This window comes from Myxocyprinus asiaticus, chromosome 28 (genome assembly GCF_019703515.2).
Source record: "Myxocyprinus asiaticus isolate MX2 ecotype Aquarium Trade chromosome 28, UBuf_Myxa_2, whole genome shotgun sequence".
NCBI lineage: Eukaryota > Metazoa > Chordata > Actinopteri > Cypriniformes > Catostomidae > Myxocyprinus > Myxocyprinus asiaticus.
The window spans coordinates 37,037,892-37,058,799 of record NC_059371.1 but is presented as its reverse complement, the minus strand read 5'-3'; the positions used below and the strand labels follow the sequence as shown (position 1 = coordinate 37,058,799).

General features: G+C 39.0%; 1 protein-coding gene across 3 annotated transcripts in view; it reads left to right on the top strand.

Moving 5' to 3' along the window:
• The window catches only part of LOC127418732 (NACHT, LRR and PYD domains-containing protein 12-like), a 45,667-nt gene that overhangs the window by 11,950 nt on the left and 12,809 nt on the right, over window positions 1-20,908 (top strand). The window contains exons 6-17 of one of the 3 annotated variants that reach the window (XM_051659472.1): window positions 1,364-1,480; window positions 1,576-1,683; window positions 1,775-1,882; window positions 1,974-2,078; window positions 2,313-2,373; window positions 6,281-6,491; window positions 6,692-8,441; window positions 10,639-10,812; window positions 11,392-11,565; window positions 13,090-13,263; window positions 14,760-14,933; window positions 20,282-20,455. In XM_051659472.1, coding sequence (XP_051515432.1) covers window positions 1,364-1,480; window positions 1,576-1,683; window positions 1,775-1,882; window positions 1,974-2,078; window positions 2,313-2,373; window positions 6,281-6,491; window positions 6,692-8,441; window positions 10,639-10,812; window positions 11,392-11,565; window positions 13,090-13,263; window positions 14,760-14,933; window positions 20,282-20,455 — 3,330 coding nt within the window. Of the gene's footprint in view, window positions 1-1,363; window positions 1,481-1,575; window positions 1,684-1,774; window positions 1,883-1,973; window positions 2,079-2,312; window positions 2,374-6,280; window positions 6,492-6,691; window positions 8,442-10,638; window positions 10,813-11,391; window positions 11,566-13,089; window positions 13,264-14,759; window positions 14,934-20,281; window positions 20,456-20,908 lie in introns of those variants that run through there. The other 2 variants (XM_051659474.1, XM_051659473.1) reach the window with 2 other exon arrangements.

The window sequence follows — 20,908 nt, the reverse complement described above, 5'->3', positions numbered from 1 at the left end:
CGTCCAAATTCACTCATTTCGTTCACTTACTGCTGAGATATAGTGCACTAACATAGTGAATGAGTGAACGATTGCGGACACAGCCAGTCTCTCTTCGCCATACGACTGCCTCGCACCCGCACATTTCACATGCGCGAGCCCCGCGCACCTCGCTGTGCATGTGCAGAAATGCTGTCTGTTCGCGCTCTAGTTGTCTATCATGCGAATGGCAGTGATTTACACTTAACTTGGATGTTTACATGGATTTATACAGTTAATCCGCCTGAAGTAGCTGTGATAGTTTCCAGTACCCGGAGTAAATGCATAAATACTGCTTATTACATGCGGGACGCGGGACAAAGCGCACCGATATATTGCTGCACTGATTTAAAAATGTACACTTAACAACTGATGTCATAAGAGCCCAGTTACAATATCACCCTGAAAATGGCCATCTCTTTACACAGAAAAGCCAGCGTTAGGATTAGAGCCAAAACTAACCTTAGCGTGCTGCCTTAAGTTGGAGCTGTAATTTTAATCTTGAAATATCAGCTTGTCTTGGTGTTAAATGAAGGCATTGCATGACGAAACTATTATTTTTTCACTGTGCGGAGCGAAGAAAGTGTTTCACTTTGAAGAGTTTGATGCTGCTGAAGTGATTGAGTGACAGTCTGTGACACTGGCTCAGCACGAGCAGCTGTGTGAACTTCCGCTCTCGTAAAAGTCCCATTCAATAATCTCTCAATAAATTACACATTAATTAAAGTGTAAGTATTAAGTACACAATTTTAAACCTACTCTAAAAGTACATTTTCCCCAAAAAGTTACTCAAGTAAATGTAACGGAGTAAATGTAGCATGTTACTACTCACCTCTGTTGAGGACAAACTAGTGCCTTAGGGTTGAGGACAATCTAGTGCTTTAGAGTTGAGGACAGTCTAGTGCTTCAGGGTTGAGGACAGTATAGTGCTTTAGGGTTGAGGACTATCTAGTGCTTTAGAGTTGAGGACAATCTAGTGCCTTAGGGTTGAGGACAATCTAGTGATTTAGATTTAAGGATACTCTAGTCCTTTAGATTTGAAGACAGTTTAGTGCTTCAGGGTTGAGGACAGTTTAGTGCCTTAGGGTTGAGGACAATCTAGTGCTTCAGGCTTGAGGACAGTTTAGTGCTTTAGGTTTAAGGACAGTCTAGTGCTTTAGGACTAAGGACATTCTAGTGCTTTTTTTGAGGATGGTCTAGTGCTTTAGGGTTTGAGGGATGTCTAATGATTTAATGGTATAACACTTTGAGCTTGAGGACAGTTTAGTGCTTTAGGTTTGTGATTCAGTAATAATGTTTAAAGCTTCATAGATTACTTGCAGAGTTAATTTTCTTCTGTGTTTAGCCTTGATCAGAGAGAATCTCCTGAATCCAGTTTTGTGTCCATGAAGACTGATGATCCCTCAGAGTCAATGAGTCCTCCACTTAAAATCAGTGCAGGAGACGCTTCTGATGATGTGAGGTGAGAACAGTATAGTGCTTTAAGGTTGTCATTCTCAGCAAAAATGTATTAAGCTTCATACATTCATTGCACTGTTTATTTACCATTATGTTTAGTCAGAATCAGTCAGCATCTCCTGAACCCAGCTGTGTGTCAATGAAGAGAGAAGAGTCAATGGGTCGTCCACTTATATTCAGCTCAGTAGGCTCTTTTTTTGATCTGAAGTGAGGACAGTCTATAGTTTTTGGGTTGTGGTTCTCAGCTATGCTGTAGCTTCATACATTCATTGCACTGTTTATTTTCCTCTGTGTTTAGTCTGAATTGGAGAACATCTCCTGAACCCAGCTGTGTGTCAATGAAGAGTGAAGAGTCAATGGGTCGACCACTTAAATTCAGCTCAGTAGGCTCTTTTTTTGATCTGAGGTGAGGACAGTCTATTGTTTTCGGGTTGTGGTTCTCAGCTATACTGTAGCGTCATACATTCATTGCACTGTTTATTTTCCTCTGTGTTTAGTCTCAATCAGAGAACATCTCCTGAACCCAGCTGTGTGTCAATAAAGAGTGAAGAGTCAATATGCCGTCCACTTAACAGTTTGGTAGACTCTTCTGATGATCTGAGGTGAGGATAGAGAGGTTTAGAATGGAGGATCCCAATTTTTTGTTTTGTTATGGTTGTTACAAACAATTCACACATATACACACAGAGAAAGAAGGTATTCCATTTTTAGAAGGTCAATCTTAAGATATTTAACACACTCACCTCTGAGGAATACACATTCACTGGATTTACTAATGTGTATTATATGATTTAATACATATTATTCATACAATTAAATGTATTGATCAATTACAGATATGAACAGGATGTTCCAGAGTACAGTATTGAGAAGAAGCAGTTGGACTCCATTTTTAAGGTAAATGTGTATATGTGGAGACAACAAAAGAAAAAAGCTAGACTATAAACAGCAAGTTAGAGTTTCAGCTAGGGTAGTCAACTTTTCAACATAAGAATATTGGACACTTGAGCATTTTGTGATATGGGACATCGTAATTTCGGCCAAAATACGGGACATCCCAGCAAATACAGGACAGTTGGCATTTTCTGGCTGTTCCCTAAAGCCCAAATAAATTCAGAGATGACTTTTGTATACTGATTCATTTTAATTCAGTCTCTCTGACACTGATTTGGAGATTCAATGTTTGAATATTCTCTGTGATTATTATTTTTTGTTGTTGTTGTTATTAACATTTTTATTGATTCATAAATTAACACACACACAAAAAAACAACAACATATATATAGTGAATCAATCACTTTAAACATTAAACCCCCACCATATCCCCTCCCCCTACCAAACTCCCACCCGACCCTGACCCCCCCATGAACACCCCTGTGGTCAATATAATATAGACACACACACATACACACAAAAAATACAATAATCAAGTATAATAAAAAACAAAAAAAAACTCTAAATTACTCCCTCCACCGCTCCACCTCGAGATTCCCCCAAAAATGCTAGGTAATTGCCCCATTTCTTATTATAAAAATCCCTAACTCCCATCCTTCTGCTCGACCCCTCCTCGAAGGCAGCCACCCTCCCCATCTCCACGCACCACTCCGGGAAGGAGGGTGCTCCATCCGACTTCCAACTCCTCAAAATAACCTGCCTACCAATCATCACACTGGTCAAAACCCAGTCCTTCATGTACTTATCCTCCAAATCCATGACCTTGCTATCTCCCAAAATACAGAGTCTGGGGCAGAATGGGACCTGAGTGCCCAACACATCACACACAAAACTTTGCACCTTCAGCCAAAATTCTTGAATCTTACGACACCCCCAAAAATATGGGTTGTGTCTCTATCTTCTGATTGACATCCCCAGCAGGTGGGTGTGTCTTTAAGACCAAGCCTATACAATCTAGAGGGGGTCCAATAGACTCTATGTAAAATCTTGAATTGCATAAGGTGAACCCTTGCATCTCTAGATACAGATTTGACATTTTTTTAGAATCCTAGCCCACACTCCCTCCTCCAATACCAAGCCAAGATCTTTCTCCCACAATCTCTTAAGAGAAGCTGAAGCTCCGTCCCCCAGACTCTGAATTAACAGGAAGTAATACACCGATGCCTCGTGACCTTTTCCGAAAGCAGTAATCACCACTCCCAGAGTATCTGCCGCTTTAGGGGGGTGTAAACCACTCCCAAAAACAGTACAAATCAGGTGGCGCAACTGTAAATATTTATAGAACTGAGATCTGGGAATCCCAAAAAGTTGAACCAAACTTTGAAAGGATCTCAGCACTCCACTCTCATATAGGACACCGAGTGTAGTAACCCCCCTCCCAATCCATTCTGACCAGCAAAAAGGGGACTTGTTGATGCATAATTTGAGGTTCAGCCATATGCTCGAAGCAACATTTAAATAAATGTCTGAAGTAAACACTCTGGACACCTTTGTCCATACCAAGTTCAAATGCGAGATAACGGGATGTAACTTAACTTCTCCAATTAATTTGATAGAAAGGCTCTGCAATGGTGAAATAGGGGCAAGAACTTCCTTTTCTATACAGAACCAGGGAGGGGCAAATGCATAATAATAAAATGAAATCTTGGGTAGGCCTAGCCCACCTTTGTCAAACGGCCTATATAACTTATTGAAATGTAATTTGGGACACTTACCATTCCAAATGAAGGACTTCGCTATGTTAATAAATAAACAAAATAGGCATCCCGGTTCCTCGGATGATCAAAAGTCAAATTCACTCGGAGGCCGCATAAAAAAAATACATCATGACTTACTCAGACCGACAACTTTATAAAAGACGTCCTTTATGTGAGCATGTAGATGTTTTGCGGTCATCCATAGTGTCCATTCTCAATCTGGCCGGGAACTTCAGTGTAAAAGCGTTCTTCCATCAATGCAAAAGTTTCTTGGAGTGTTATGCCACAAAACAAACTACAGCCGCTAGGTGGAGCCAACATAAAAAGAAAAGTAAATGGCACCCAGCTTCCTCGGACAGTCGAGACACTGAACAGCGAGTCAGTCCACTCACATAAGAAATGCCCAATGGTTTACTCACCCATAGTTTGTATGAAGGCCAGTGCCCTTTTGGGGCATAAAAATACTTTGCTGCCATCCTTGGTGTCTATTCTCAGTTTGGCCGGAAACATCAGTGCAAAACTGATCTTCCGTTGATGCAAGAGTTTCTTACATTCCTTGAACCGATCGCGTTTCTCTCTGGTCGAGAGAAATATTGTGGTTCTTCCAAGAAATCTTTCCTTTGCTCCTCGCCTGGCGCAACACGAGATCTTTATCAGATGATCTCAGAAATTTGGCCAGGATTTATCAGGACCTGTCTCCCTCAGCAGATCTCCGAGCTGGGACTCTGTGAGCTCGCTCGATTTCCAGTTTATGGCCTGTTATGTCGAGTAGACTCGGGAAGAGTCATCAAGGAATTTCACCATATCTCTGCCCTCTTCATGCTCAGGAATTCCAACAATTCGTATGTTATTCCTTCGGTTCATATTTTCGAAATATTCAAGTTTTTCCAAAATGTGTTCCAAATCTGTTTTGGACGCGGGCGGATTAGCGGATAATTCTCTTTCCGAAGATTCCAGGAAATCGATTCGTTTTTCAACTTCTGTTACTCTTGTGACCAATTCAGAGAACTTTGTTTCCATCGCCGTAATCGATTGACGTATTACAGCGAGATCCTCCAAGTCAGCAACAACCTTCGTCAGCATCACCGAGATGTTGGACAGTTGACGATGGATTTCATCTCCCGACAAGCTTTCCAAATCAAGTCCCCGGCTCACAGTCCCGTCAGAGGCCTCAGCTTGAACACGTAATGGTGCGTTCGCATACAATGCGAAGTGAGCGTTTCGCACGGCACGATTACATACAAAGTCAACGCAAAGATGCGAATAGACGTGAATAGATGCGTATTCACGCCGGGCGGCGTGAATGAAGCGAATGACTCGACTCGAACACACAAAATCATTCGCTTCATTCGGGTATTCGCTTCATTTGGGGAGTTGAAATTTTTCAATTCGAGTGAGAAATTCGCATGACGTGTTGTCGTGAAAGCCTATCAGTATTGAGATTGTCCGGATGTCACTGACGTACTGACGTAGTAGCAGAAGAAATCTGGAAAAATGGATGAAAAAATTGTTGTAGCGGTGTGTGGGCACCCGGAATTGTATGACGCAACGTCATACATGTACAGAGACCGGACGAAGCGAAAGTCATCCAGACGCAGTTCCTGGAGAAAGTGGTGAAATTCACCGAGCTGTATGCACCTCCGGATGATATCATGCACCCAAACACGACGGTGTTTGGTTTTCCGACGTATCTGGGACTTCCACAACAGATACAGAGCAGCAATCATTGTGATATCGGCCATGGTTGATGGCAGAAAGATAAGTTGTCGTAGAAGCCCCTCCTCCTGTCCTTTTCCAGAAGAGAAGGGGGAATACTCACGGGTTCGCGTTACTCGCGCAAACGCGAGTTTAAACACAAATTTATAATCCAGCAGTCAAACTCGCGCAAGCAATGCGAGGCGAAAATGTTTTGTATGTGAACGCACCATAAGTGTCTTGTAATGTCTCCAGAGTCTGAGGATTTTGACTTCTTTGCCATGTTTACCTCAAAGAATAAATATGTAACGGGGTGTATCGAATCTCACCGAATTATAACTTGAAAATACTTTTTTTTAAAAACTAGCAAAGTGCGCAGAGCTAGTCGCTCACACGTCTGCTCCTCGCATGGCATCACTTGACCACGAATATTCTCTGTGATTAAACACTGATTGCAGGAACTTGAGCATGATATGAACTCTCACATGAAGAAAGAGCTGGAGAGGTTCAAGAAAGTACTGAGCCCAGATTATAGGGCTTGGTCTGAAAAAGAGGAGGAGGAAGATGAGGAGGATGGTCCGAGCAAATTCAAAGAGGGGGTTCTGAATAAAACACTTCACATCCTGAGGAACATGAAAAAGACAGACCTTGCCAGCATGCTACTGACCAGTAAGAACTCTTGAGTCATGTAATTATTGCATTACTTCAAAGAACCAGAATCTGTACAATACACTGAATATGTATTGTTTGTAAAAATAGAAATAAATAAATAATAATTTCCAATGTAAACATTTCACAAAGCTTTGTCTAAAGTTGCAGGAACACACAGAGTTTAACTAAATATTTTACTGTCTTTCCTTTCTTATAAGAACTTATCTCTGTGTATCAGCTAAACCTCAAATCCAGACTAAAGGAACAATTTCAGAGAATAAATGAAGGAATGTCAAATAAAGGAAATTTCATACTTCTGAATGAGATCTACACAGAGCTGTACATCACAGAGGGAGGGACTGGGGATGTCAATAAAGAACATGAGGTGAGACAGCTTGAGACACAAACCAGAAGACCAGTGACACAGGAAACACCAATCAAATGCAATGACATCTTTAAAGCCTTACCTGGACAAGACAATCCCATCAAAACTGTGCTGACTACAGGAGTCGCTGGCATTGGAAAAACAGTCTCTGTGCAGAAGTTCATTCTGGACTGGGCTGAAGGGAAAGCCAACCAGGACACCCAGCTCATGCTTCCACTTTCTTTCAGAGAGCTCAATTTGATGAAGGATAAAAATATCAGTCTGATGGATCTTCTTAAGCATTTTTTCACAGAAATGAAAGAAATGAAAACATTAGATTATCAAGACTTTAAAATTATTTTCATCTTTGATGGTCTGGATGAGTGTCGACTACCTCTGGATTTCTCAAACAATCTGATCTTGTCTAATGTAACCGAATCGGCCTCAGTGGACGTGCTTCTGACAAACCTTATCAAGGGGAATCTGCTTCCTTCTGCTCACCTCTGGATCACCTCTCGACCGGCAGCAGCCAGTCAGATACCTTCAGAGTATGTTGACCAGGTCACAGAGGTACGAGGGTTCAGTGACCCTCAAAAGGACGAGTATTTCAGAAAGAGGATAAATAATCCGAGTCTAGCCAACAGAATCATCACACACATTAAGTCAACAAGAAGCCTCCACATCATGTGTCACATCCCAGTTTTCTGCTGGATTTCATCCACTGTTCTAGAGAGAATGTTGGGTGAAGCAGAGAGTGCTGAGATCCCTAAGACTCTCACTCAAATGTTCACACACTTCCTGATCTTTCAGATAAAACTGAATACCCAGAAGTATGATGGAAAATGTGATGTAGACCTTCAGCTTGCTAAAAAGAGTATTATGTCACTGGGAAAGCTGGCTTTTCAACAACTGGAAAGAGGAAACCTGATCTTCTATGAAAGTGACCTGAGAGAGTGTGGCATTGATGTCACAAAATTGTCCATGTATTCAGGAGTTTGTACCCAGATCTTCCGAGAGGAGTTTTGCCTCTACCTAGGGAAGGTGTACAGCTTTGTGCATTTGAGCATTCAGGAGTTCCTTGCTGCACTATTCAGGTTTCTTTCATTTATTCAGGACAAAGAACACAATTCAACAATGAGTGAATTTCTAAAGAGTGAAGTGGACAAAGCCTTGAAAAGTGAGAATGGACACCTGGACCTTTTCCTTAGATTCCTTCTGGGTCTCTCACTGGAGTCCAATCAAAGTCTTTTACAAGGTCTACTGACACAGACAGAAAGCAGCTCTCACAGCGGACAGGACGTAATTGAGCACATTAAGATGAAGATCAGGGAGAATCCCTCTCCAGAGAAATCCATCAATCTGTTCCGCTGTCTAAATGAGCTGAATGATCACTCTCTAGTACAAGAAGTCCAATCATACCTAAGCAGCACAGGTGCCAGTCATCTTATTGGAGTCAGTCTCTCTCCTGCTCAGTGGTCAGCTCTGGTGTTTGTGTTGCTGAACTCAGAAGATGAGCTGGATGAGTTTAAACTGAATAAATATGATCCAACAGAGGAATGCCTTCTGAGGCTGCTGCCAGTAGTCAAAGCATCCATAAAAGCTGAGTGAGTACATTGCAATGTAAACTGTTTCACTTTGTTGTTTGTATGGTGCATAAAATATTTTGGTAACACTTCACAATAAGGTTCCATTTGTTAACGTTAGTTGACAACATTAGTTAGCATAAACTAACAATCTTGGTTAATGTTAATTTCTACTACTAATACTAATACATTTTTAAAATCAAATGTTGTATTTGTTAACATTAGTTAATGCACTATGAACTAACATGAACTAACAACGAACATTGGTATTTGTATTAACTAACACCAACAAAGATTAAAAAATGCTGTAAAAAATATATTGTTCATTGTTTGTTTCTTGATACCTAATGCATTTAATTATGTTAACGAATGGAACCTTATTGTAAAGTGTTACCAGTATTTATTTATTTAAAAAAGAGGCAATTTTGACAGATATGACATTTTTGAAAATATTATTAAAATCATGTACACTAACATGAGATGAAGACTCCAGTCATATCAGTGGTGTAGAAAAATATGGAGGAGCTTTAATGTTGGCCTGACAAAGCCTTGTCTGAATGTGTATAGTAGTTTTAAAAGTTTGAAGTTTGATGGTTATACAGACATTACAGTATGATAAACCACCAGCTAGATAGATAGATAACCAGACAGACTGCCACATATTGTAGTCGGATAAAACATCATATGGATGGACAGATGGATAGATAGATAAAAGAGAGAGAGAGAGAGAGAGAGAGAGAGAGAGAGAGAGAGAGAGATTCTTAAAGCATATTAAAGGGTTTTTGTGGGTTTGTTTACATTTGAATTTTTGATTCTGGTGAGAAGAATAGCATCTCAGAATGCTATTCTGAGATGCAGGTTGGCGCTGTTTTGGTGGCACGAGGGGGACATAAACAATATTAGGCAGTTGGTTTTAATGTTGTGGCTGATAGGTGTATACATAATCACACACATGCACAAGGCAAACTTACTTTATGAATCATACCAAAATTCAGTCTATTACCATTGTTTATGTTCACAAGGTACAATCTCCACATGTCAGGGAAGCGGAGTGAAAGTCAAAGGGAGCCAGCTGGTGTGTGCACCATTCTGAATTTGGTGTGTGTGTGTGTGTGTGTGTGTGTGTGTGTGTGTGTGTGTGTGTGTGTGTGTGTGTGTGTGTGTGTGTGTGTGTGTGTGTGTGTGTGTGTGTGTGTGTGTGTGTGTGTGTGTGTGTGTGTGTGTGTGTGTGTGTGTGTGTGTGTGAGTGTGTGAGTGAGTGAGAGACAAACCTCTGAGTGAAGAGAGAGAGACCTCAAGCACAACATTCGTTAGGTGTGTGGCACCCTTGTCCAAAATCAAGTTGTTCTGATCCGGCTAGTGTGATGCCAGCTTTAATATACTGTTCTGAGAAGGATTTTAGGCCCATTTGTTGACTGGGCTGCCCAGTGTGATGACACATATATAGAAACTACTCCAAAAATAGAATGCCCTGTCTCTCATAACGTGTCACAGCTGGTTAGGACAAAAACTCTGATTAACATGAAAAAGACACCTTTATCGTGTGTCGCAGCATTGCATCGCGTCTGGTTAGGACATAGTGTAAGTCTAAAGATTTTGGATTGTTCCCATTTTTGATTGTCTACTGTACGAAAACCGTAAGTCCAATAAGTTAGAAAAGACATAGCACACTATTCTAGAACAGTCTAAAAGTTTGTGCCGAGTTTGGTACAAGGTACACCCAAGACCTGATGACTAGGTGCCGAGGACCTTATTCAACTACTATGCATCAACAAACAGACATTTGAATTTGAGAGTCACCTCACAAAAGCATTGGGGAGATTCTGCTGTTGCCTTTGCAGGTTTTGAATACACAAACCCATTGGATAACATTCTTCAAAATTGACTGAAGGCTCAGCAAAAGGCGGTAACCACAACTTCTAAGTTTAATTGGATTTAGCCTCACTTTCTGTCAAAGACCTGTGTCTAAAAGTCAAAAATACATTTGCTCAGTTTTGTGTGGCTTGGAAGGAAGATCATATGGAGCAAGCTTTGGCAAAGCCTTGAAAACTTTTCCACCTTGAAAGTTTTGCTGTCTGACCACTCCCCCTCGTTTGGTGCTCTATGCGTTGATTACATGTTTTTTGCACATCTGAGTTTATTTTGGTGTGCTTTTCACACAATTCTAAAATGTTTACTTTTATATATAGATATAATTTTTTTATAATTTATTTTCCAGTCTGAGTGACTGTAATCTCACAGAGAAAAGTTGTTCAGGACTTGCCTCGGCTCTCAGCTCAAACCCTTCAAGTCTGAGAGAACTGAACCTGAGTTACAATAACCTGCTGGATTCAGGAGGGAAGCTGCTTTCTGCTGGACTGGAAAATCCACGCTGTAAACTAGAGACTTTAAAGTAAGTAATATTCAAAGTAATTTGTATTTTGGCCATGTATGCAGTATGTGTGTTATGCTTGAGTAACTTTGTATTTAATATTTCATTTTACTTTAATTAGGTTTCTAACAGCCTGGCAATATGAGAGCTGATACAACATTTCTTTATTGAATTTATATTTTGTTCATGTCTTCACTTGTTTTAAATCACACTTTTACTTTTCAGTTTTTTTGTTTTGGATCTGTAGAGAAAGGGTGGGTGGGGTGTGCATTTTGGCAACTTCGATCATTTTTTTCTTAATTTATAGTGTGGCGGGGTGAGCGCATTGGGTTACACAGAAGTTACACCTGGGCATTTTTTATTTGAGTTTTTACATTTTCATGTAGACATTTTATTTATGTTTATAAAGCTGTTCTCCCCTTGGTGGCTGTTGGCTGCTCACTACAATGTAGGTGATTTCAGTTTTTACTATCCTTGTGGAGACATTTGGTCCCTACAGTGTAGGTAAAACCTGCAAAAACATTCACACTCAAACAAACAAACATTCATATGCAATACGATGTAAAGTAAAGCAGTGGTTGCTCTGCATGTTCTTTGCAGAATATCTCACTGCAGTATTGAAGAGAAGGGTTGTACGGCTATGGCTTTAGCTTTGAAGTCAAACTCCACACACCTGAAAGAACTGGATCTGAGCTACAATAAACCAGGACAATCGGGAGTAATGCACCTTTCTGCTCTACTGAAGATGCCACAATGTAAACTGGAGAAACTACGGTGAGTGCTGTTTTATTATACATTTAAATTGTTAAAATTATACCATTTGGTTATTTTTCTGTTTCTCTGTTAATTAACCAAAAAAATTTGTCTTTGTATTTGCATGTGTTACAATATAAATGCACAGCACTGCATACATATTATTTTCTTAGTATTTTTGTCTTATTTTTAAGTAAAAATATTGAAGCATTCTTCAAACAAGATATACTGACTTAAAACTTAATGTTGGCCTTAAAGGAATAGTCCACCCAAAAATTATAATTCTCTCATCATTTACTCACCCTCATTGACTTTCTTCCTTCTGTGGAACACAAATTAAGATATTCTAATGGAGATGTGATGTCTGTATGTCCATACAATGATGACCAAATTTTCAAGCTCCAAAAAGGACAAAAGGGCTGCATTAAGGTAATCCATAAGACTCCAGTAGTCTCCAGTACTCCATGTCTTCTGAAGCGATCCAATTGAATTTGGGTGAGAACAGACCAAAATGTAACTCCTTTTTCACTATACATCTTGCCATTTATGTCTCAAGGCATGATCATGATTTCTAGCTCGATTATACTTACTAGCGCTTGATGCATGCACAGAGGGCTAGATGGTGCTAGGATGTGTAATCGAGCTTGAAATCATGATTGCTAAGGAGACAGCTGATGCAAAGATTTATATTGAAAGAGGAGTTTTGTTTTGGTCTGTTTTCACCTAAAATCGAATGGATCACTTCTGAAGACGTGGATTAAATGATTCTAGTCATATGGATTATCTTTATGCTGTCTTTATGTCCTTTTTGGAGCTTGAAAATGTAGTCACCATTCACTTGCACTGTATGGACAAACAGACATCATATCTTCTTAAAAAGAAGTTCTTTGTGCATGCTCTGCAGAAGCAAAAAAAAGTCATACAAATTTGAGACAACATAAGGATCAGTAAATGATGGGAGAATTATCATTTTTGGGTTAACTATTCCTTTTTCATCAGTAAATCCCGGATTTTATTACAGTAAAATCTTTGTCTTGTGCCTATACTGTACTTTCTGAGTGCATATTTGAATGCTTATGGATCGTCCCCTTTCAGTTCAAATTATAAGTGCCTTTTTTAGAAACAAAAACAAAATTTGTGCATGTGTGTGTATGTTTACAGGTTTCACTATATTTGTGAGTTCCAAATTTTTGATAATGTCCTCACTAATATAGTGAAACTTGTTGAAAACCCACTAGTGAGGACATTTTAGGTGGTCCTCCTCACTAGTAAAATAAAGGCCCATAAATCTGCCAAATCATGTTTAGCTTTAAATCGACTGATGTGCACAGGTTTCTGTGAGGATTATGTTTAGGTGTAGGGTTAGGGGATAGAAAATATAATTAGCCTGCTATGAAATCAATGGAGTCTATGAGTTGTCCTCAATTATATAGTGAATGTGTAGTGAGAATGTTTCTTTACTAACTTTATGCTGGTCACAAACAACAATTTTTCAAATTGCTTTCATTTTATTAATATTAATAGATTTTCTCCATCTCCCTACAGACTGATTAACTGCAGTTTAAACAAGAAAGATTGTATTGCTCTGGCCTCAGCTCTGACATCAGACCCGTCACACCTTAAAGAGCTGAATCTGAGCCTGAATAAACCAGGAAACTCAGGAGGGAAGCTGCTCTCTGCTCTACTAAATGATCCACACTGTAAACTGGAAAAACTAGAGTGAGTGGTGTTGCCAGCATATCTTATTGCATCTTTAAAGATAACTCATTCTTGATAGACTGCATAAGTAAAATATTCCGAAACTTCAGTTAAAATGTTTGACATAGTGGAAAAACTCCACTTGGAGGAAAGTTTCTAAAGTGACCAAAGTGACTTACAGTCACATAAATACTATATAGTAGTACTATATAGTAACATAAGAACTATTAAGCTGTATTAAATTCCAAACTTGTCCCGAAACAGTGCAGTGTTGGGAAAGCTAATTTGAAACATTAGCTTCCCAAGCTAAAAGCTGCTCTAAGTTTAAAACTCTAGAAAACCTGCTCTTTAAAAAAAGTAGCTAGCTACACAGAAGACTAGGGTATAAGTTGTTTTTCCACTTGCTAGAATGTCTTGTGCATGGTCGAGCGCTCTAGTCTTTCAAAGTAAATTTTTTTGACTGTGAGCACATGTGCAGACGATGTGCACAGACACGTAAAGTCTGCGTGTCTAGAAAAACTAGACTGCATACTGTGCTGATGACTAAATTTGTTTCACACGCATGGTACTTGAGAAGCAGTGGCATGCGGAAAATGTATGCTTTGGTCTTGATGGCTAATAATAAAAAGTAGCTAACTATATTATTATATTATAATGCTACACTGCTACTCATTGGAAAATTAACTCATTACTAGGAGCTTACAGTAGCTTGTTACTGTTTTGAAAGCTTCTGAGCTACTGTCTCGCTCTTGAAATATGTAGTTGGATTAGTGGCATTGCTACTTGCAGTTATGCTGCGTTCAATATGAAGTCAGAGGAGGTAAAATCCGAGTTGAAATGTCCCACTTCTGAACTCAGTGCATTCCAGTTCATCAAACATCATGGTCACATGAACACAAGCTAAATGCACAGTCTTCCAGATGGTAGCTAGCTGGCTATCATGTAGCTATTTCATGAGCAAAATAGGTGAAAACGTAGGCATTGAGCGATACACAAACGATTCTTCTTAACATCCTCTTGTATATTTATTGTATATTGCATATTCATACATTTCATGCAGTGAAAACAGTAAAACCCAGCTTGGTTTATGCTCGTTGGATGCCGCCGTTTTAGAAATGACATCAAATAACAGTTCTCGCTGAAGTCGGTGTTGATCAGTCTGCCCCGACTTCACATCTCGAATGTCCAGCTTTAGGCAGCATTGCAGTCAATATTTCCAAGTAGGAGGTGGGAAAACTCAGAATTCCAAGTTGTCTGAAACATACCATTAGTTACTCGCCGAGATGGTATAAATGAGCAACTGTGAACCAGAAGAGAGTAGGGTTTCTTTTTTTTTTTTTTAAATTAAGTGTTTAGCAAGGAGTAAATTTGCTTGTCAGGGCTATTATCATAGACATTTGAGGGTAATGTTATGGTATTTAAAAATAAATAAATAAATAACGTCATGAAAAGTAGGTATTTTCAAACACATCAAATGTGTGCACCCCCTTAAATTTGGTTTCTCCTTGTCTTTGCAGGCTTTCTGATTGTGATATTGTAGAGAAAGGTTGTGCTGTTCTGGCTTCAGCTCTGAAATCAAACCCCTCCCACTTAAGAAAACTGGATCTGAGCAAGAATAAGCCAGGAAACTCAGGAGTGAAGCAGCTCTCTGAATTAATGGAGAATCCACATTGTAAGCTGGAGTCAATATGGTGTGTGTCATAAAATTATAGAAATGTTTTCATGCTTAAGAATAAATATTAATTTCTCAGGATGAATGAAGGAAAAAAAACTTTATTGTTTAAAAGATAAAGTCAATCTGAATGTGACTGACCATAGTTTAAAATTACCAGGGCTGCTCTGTGAGAGTGCATTTGCGATAAAAATTATAATATGCAATGACATTTTAAGCCATTCGCACGTGTGATAAATGTCATTTCCGCCAATAAGGTGCATTGCAATAAAGAACATGCTCAATGTGTTTGATTAATTTGATTAACATGAGTGTGATAAAATTGCTTACTTGCTCTGCTTTGCTATTCCCAACTCTTGAGCGCTCCAACTTCAGAGGGTTGCCGTGGACAGGGTTGGGAGGGTTACTTTTTAAATGTATTCCACTACAGATTACAGAATACATGCTGTAAAATGTAATTTGTAATGTATTCCGTTAGATTACTCAAGGTCAGTAACGTATTCTAAATACTTTGGATTACTTCTTCAGCACTGGTTGATTTTTTTCACTTGTTTTGACTATAAAAACTCTGCCAGTACAGTAAGACAAAATAAATTTATATTAAAACCACATTCTCTGAAAAACTTAAATATCTTATGTAGTGTTGTTTCTAAAATAAGATAAATCAAATTGATCTTGTTTTAAGGATTTTTAGATATATGATTTTTGCCCTAATATCAAAGGTCTTACTAGAAAAAATAAATTATGATCCAACATGAATTTTCTTGATAAAAAATATGATCGTGCCTGGTAACATGTGCATGTAAAATGGTTAGAAATAGCATTTTAGCTTAGTGTAAAGGTGACAATTTACACAAGGTTTATTTCTATTTCTGCTGCTCCAAACTTACTTCAAACTTACTTCTCTGTCTGCTCGTATGAATATAACACATCATAAGAAAGTGTTTCACCGCTGTTCAAATGCACTTTGGATTGCATCATTTATATGAATAAATGTTTTCCATCTGAAAGGACTAAATATTAAATTAAACAAATGACAATAAAATGCAAAGTAATCTCTTTAGTAATCAAGATACTTTTTGAATGTAACTGTATTCTAATTACCAATTATTTAAATTGTAACTGTAGTGGAATACAGTTACTTATATTTTGTATTTTAAATACGTAATCCCGTGACATGTATTCCGTTACTCCCCAACCCTGGCCGTGGACGCATTGCTGGATTTGCGGTAACATTCCGTTTGTGCTGTGCGCAAAAAAAAGGCAGATGCTATTTGCACCCTGGTGCAAATAATGGTAAATGCTATTTACACCCCAGTGCAAATAGTGGCAGATATTATTTGCACCCCAACCCTGGTGCAAATATTGGTAGATACAAATTGCACCATGGTGCAAATAGTGTCAGATTCTATTTGTACCCAAATTTAAATACTAACTTACAGTATATGGACATCACTGCAGTGTGTTTATTGTGTTTATTTAGAGTTCCACAGACACACTACATTAACCTCTACCCCTAACCTTAACCTTACCTTAGAAAATAAAAAATAACCTTGGTTTTACTGCAGTAACCATGGTTTCACCCGGGAACGAGTGCCATCGGAAGACCCGGATCAAACCCCTCTCTGCACTCCCCAACATTCACTGTGACCAAATCACTGCAATGAAATCAACATTTATATTAATTTATATCTATTATTTTAAGTGGTATTAAAGGAAATGTTAAGAGTGGAAACAGGAAATTGGATGGAAAAAAGAGTGGAACAAGATGCATATTCCAACCGTAGTCGCTAGGACAAAAGTTTACGTTCACACACCGTCTTTACACTCCACACCACTTCAGCAACATCTATTGGTTAGTATGTTGTACATTTCTGTGGTTCCACCAGATTATTGGGGTGCAAATAACTATTTACACCGGGGTGCAAATAGACACTCCGGGGGAAAAAAGAGCGTCAGAAACTGATAAGATCAGTAAAAACTTGAATATTATTCTGTTTGTCCTCAAAGTCTGTGAGCATTTGGTTGTTGGATTTCCAGAGCATGCACTTAAACAGTGGTGCTTTTGACTCTGAAACACAATTTAACATGTTTCGGAGATACAGAGAAACATCATAGCATGATGTGTTCCTTTGATAGGCTATTTAGATTAGTGGCTGATGGATATGGGTTAGGTTTTTCAGTAGTCTATTCTTAAAGGAATATTCCAGGTTCAATACAAGTTAAAGCTGAAGTGTGTTAAAATACTTTCTCCTATCCCAGCTTAATATGCAGAGACAACTATAAGTAAGACATTCATAGGTTAATTGTCTCGAAAACTGTTAAAATTGTCTCGGTAGCACTATGAAAATTCATGTTTGTATTAGAGAAATTCAACATCAACTGTCAAACATGTCTGTGATGCTGACGAAGGTCGTAGCGGACTTGGAGGATCTTTCTGTAATACGTCGATCGATTACGGCAATGGAGGCAAAATTCTCTGAGTTGGTTACAAGATTGTCAGACGTCGAGAAACAGATCAATTATCTGGAGTCATCGGAGAGGGAATTAGATGCTAACCCGCTAGCAACCAAGGCAGATTTGCAGTGCGTCTGGGAAAAGTTGGAAGACCTTGAGAATTGTAATCGGCAAAACAACGTCCAAAGTGTTGGAATTCCTGAGAATGAGGAAGGCCGAGATATGGTGAAATTCCTAGATGAGCTCTTCCCGAGTCTGCTCGACATAACAGTCCCAGCTCGGAGATCGCGGAGGGAGACAGGCCCCGATCAATTCTGGCCAAATTTCTGAGATCATCCGATAAAGATCTCGTGTTGCGCGAGGAGTAAATGAAGGCTTTATTGGAAGAATTACAAAATTTTCTTGTTCCCAGACTTTGCGAATTCGACAAGAGAGAAACGTGCTCGGTTCAAGGAACGCAAAAACTCTTACATCAACGGAACATCGCTTTTGCACTGATGTTTCCTGCCAAATTGAGAATAGATACTAAAGATGACCGCAAAGTATTTACATGCCCACAACAAGCGATGTCTTTCATAAAGTCATTGGAATGAGTAAGTTATTTTGGTGATTTTCATGTTGCTCCCGAGTGAGCTTGACTCGCTGAACATTCACTTGAATGTCCGAGGAAACTGGGTGCATTTTTGTTTTTTTGTTTCTTCTTGTGATGGTTCCACCTAGAGGCTGGAGTTTGTTTGGTGGAATAACACTCCTTTGGGACAGTTGTGGATGAATCGGCTCATTCTTTGTACTAGTGCCTCCTATTGGATGGAGTTTGTTTTGTGAAAAATTCCTTGGATAACCTTGGAGGAGCTGGTAGAATGGGATTATCCTTTTTAGATTTTGGAAATATATGGGTTCGGGAATACTTTTATTGGATGGATTAAGTTACTTTATAGACACCCGATAGCAGCGGTACAAACAAATGGATTAAATTCAGATTATTTTAAACCTAGCACCCGGCAGGGTTGCCCTCTTTCCCCATTATTGTTCTGTCTTGCCCTGGAACCATTAGCAGCCACGATAAAAAGGGAAGATGATTTTCCATGGGTGGTGGTGGGAGGTGTGGCGCATACGCTTTTGCTTTACGCTGATGATCTTTTATTATTCATCTCCGACACCACTAGATCTATGCCTTGCCTCCACAGAATTATTAATTCCTTTTCTAAGTTTCTAAATTCAGGATACAGAGTCAATTGGTGTAAATCCAAAGCTTTGGCTCTGACAGCGTACTGCCCAGTAATGGCTTTTCAGCCGGGCACCTTTCAATAGCCCAAACAGGGCATTAGGTATTTGGGCATTTTATTCCCAGCAAATTTGTCTGATCTAGTTAGAGTTAATTTTGACTCTTTAATAAAAAGTATTGCAAGGGATGTGGGCAGGTGGGTTTCATTACATTTATCTATGATTGGGAAGGATAATGTTATTAAAATGAATTGTATTCCAATAACTACGTGCTACAATTCAAGATTTTACATATTGTCTATTGGACCCCCCTCTAGATTGTATAGGCTTGGTCTCAAAGACACACCCACCTGCTGGCGATGCCAATCAGAAGATGGAGACACAACCCATGTCTTTTGGGGATGTGTTAAGATCCAAGAATTTTGGTTGAAGATTCAGAGTTTTATGTGTGAGGTATAGGGCTCTCAAATTTTATTTTGCCCCAGACTCTGTATTTTAGGTGATGGGGCAGTCATTAATATGGAGAATAAGCACATAAAAAACTGGGTCCTAACTAGCATTATGATTGCCAGACAGATAATTTTAAGGGGTTGGAAGTCGGCCGGATCGCCCCCATTTCAGGAGTTGTGTTCAGAGATGGACGGGGTGGCAGATTTTGAAGAGGGGGCATCTAGAAGACTGGGGAATTTAGACTTGTTTGTGGAGAAATGTGGCAAGTATCTGGCTTGTTTTGGAGAGCTCTTGGGGAGGGACAGTGGAGAGAGAGGAGTGGAGAGAGAGGTGTAGTGGGTGTGTGTGATTGTTATATATATAATATATATATATATATATATATATATATATATATATATATATATATATATATATATATATATATATAATATATATATATATATAATTAAATTTAGTCTTCATTTTTTTTTAAAGTAATAATTAAAAAATAACAATAAAACAGTTTCGACTATGATCTATGTGATAATAAATGTAAATGTGTGCTAATTGTAATGATTGTAAGAGACGTGGTGAGAGAGGATCTAAATGTAGCTTTAATAGAATATATACAAATGCAAAGCAAACACTGGAAACACTAGAAAACAGAGAACAAACACTACATCCTGCGAAGGAGCAACAACCGACAAAGACAGAGGGAATATGAGGGCAATATACTGTATTCACTAGTCAAGTCAAGTCAACCTTTATTTATAGAGAACATTTAAAAACAACAGAAGTTGACACAAAGTGCTTTACAGATCAAACAAAATGATCATTGAATAGTTTGAATACCTAGAGCAAGAGCAAACTAGAGCAAACAAGGTCAACAATACACTGTTTTGAAACTATCAGAGGAGAACAAGTAACCCAGACAAGACAAGAAACCAACACATGACTTCAAAATAAAAGTCCATGCAAAACCTAAAGAGTTTAAACTTCCTTGCGACCTCTGTTGGCCTCTAGGGGAAAGTCCCATAGGTGTTCCACTAATGATTTTTTAGTTCATTAGCACCAGGGCTAACACCTAAAAAGCAAGCGTACAGCCCTAACTGTTGTACTTTTTAATGGGTTAGGGAATTTCTAATCTATTTATCCTGTCCTCCACTGGGAATACATATAAGTGGCTAATTCGTTAGTTCATGCAGGTCTCATTTACAAAATCAAAAATTTCTGTGTTACTCCTTGTGCTTCCAGGCTGTCTGACTGTAGTATAACAGAGAAGGGCTGTCGTGCTCTAGTTTCAGCTCTGAGGATAAGCCCCTCACGCCTGACAGAACTCAATTTGAGCAAGAATAATCTTGGAGACTCAGGAGTGAAGCTGCTTTCATCTCTACTGGAAGATCCACTCTGTAAACTGAAGAAACTATGGTATGTATTATGATACCCCTAATGTGTATACGTTTTTCAGGAAAAGTGAAGAAAAGTTATCTTTATTACTCTGAATAAAACATTTAACATCAGCAAAGAATTCTGCTGGTTGAAAAACTGGAATATTGAATCATGTGTTTCGACCTTTCCCAGTCAAGGGTTGGGGAGGAGTAACAAAAGGTTGGGTTTTCCCTTCTCCCATCCCTGGGAACATAACATAAATCTTCCCTGGCTCCCCAAAACAGTAGAGAAAAACAAAAGGTTAAACAAAATGGCACCCACCTCCCTTCAACTTCTATATCATTGGACTCAAGATGGCGCAGAGTATGGCTGCTGCGTTGCGAGCTCCGACACAACATTGTAGTGTTTTGTTTGTTTTGTTTACAGTTCTTATGTTTTTTGTATTGGATGTTGTCTGCCTTATTGTCTACGACAGACAAACACTTTTGGACA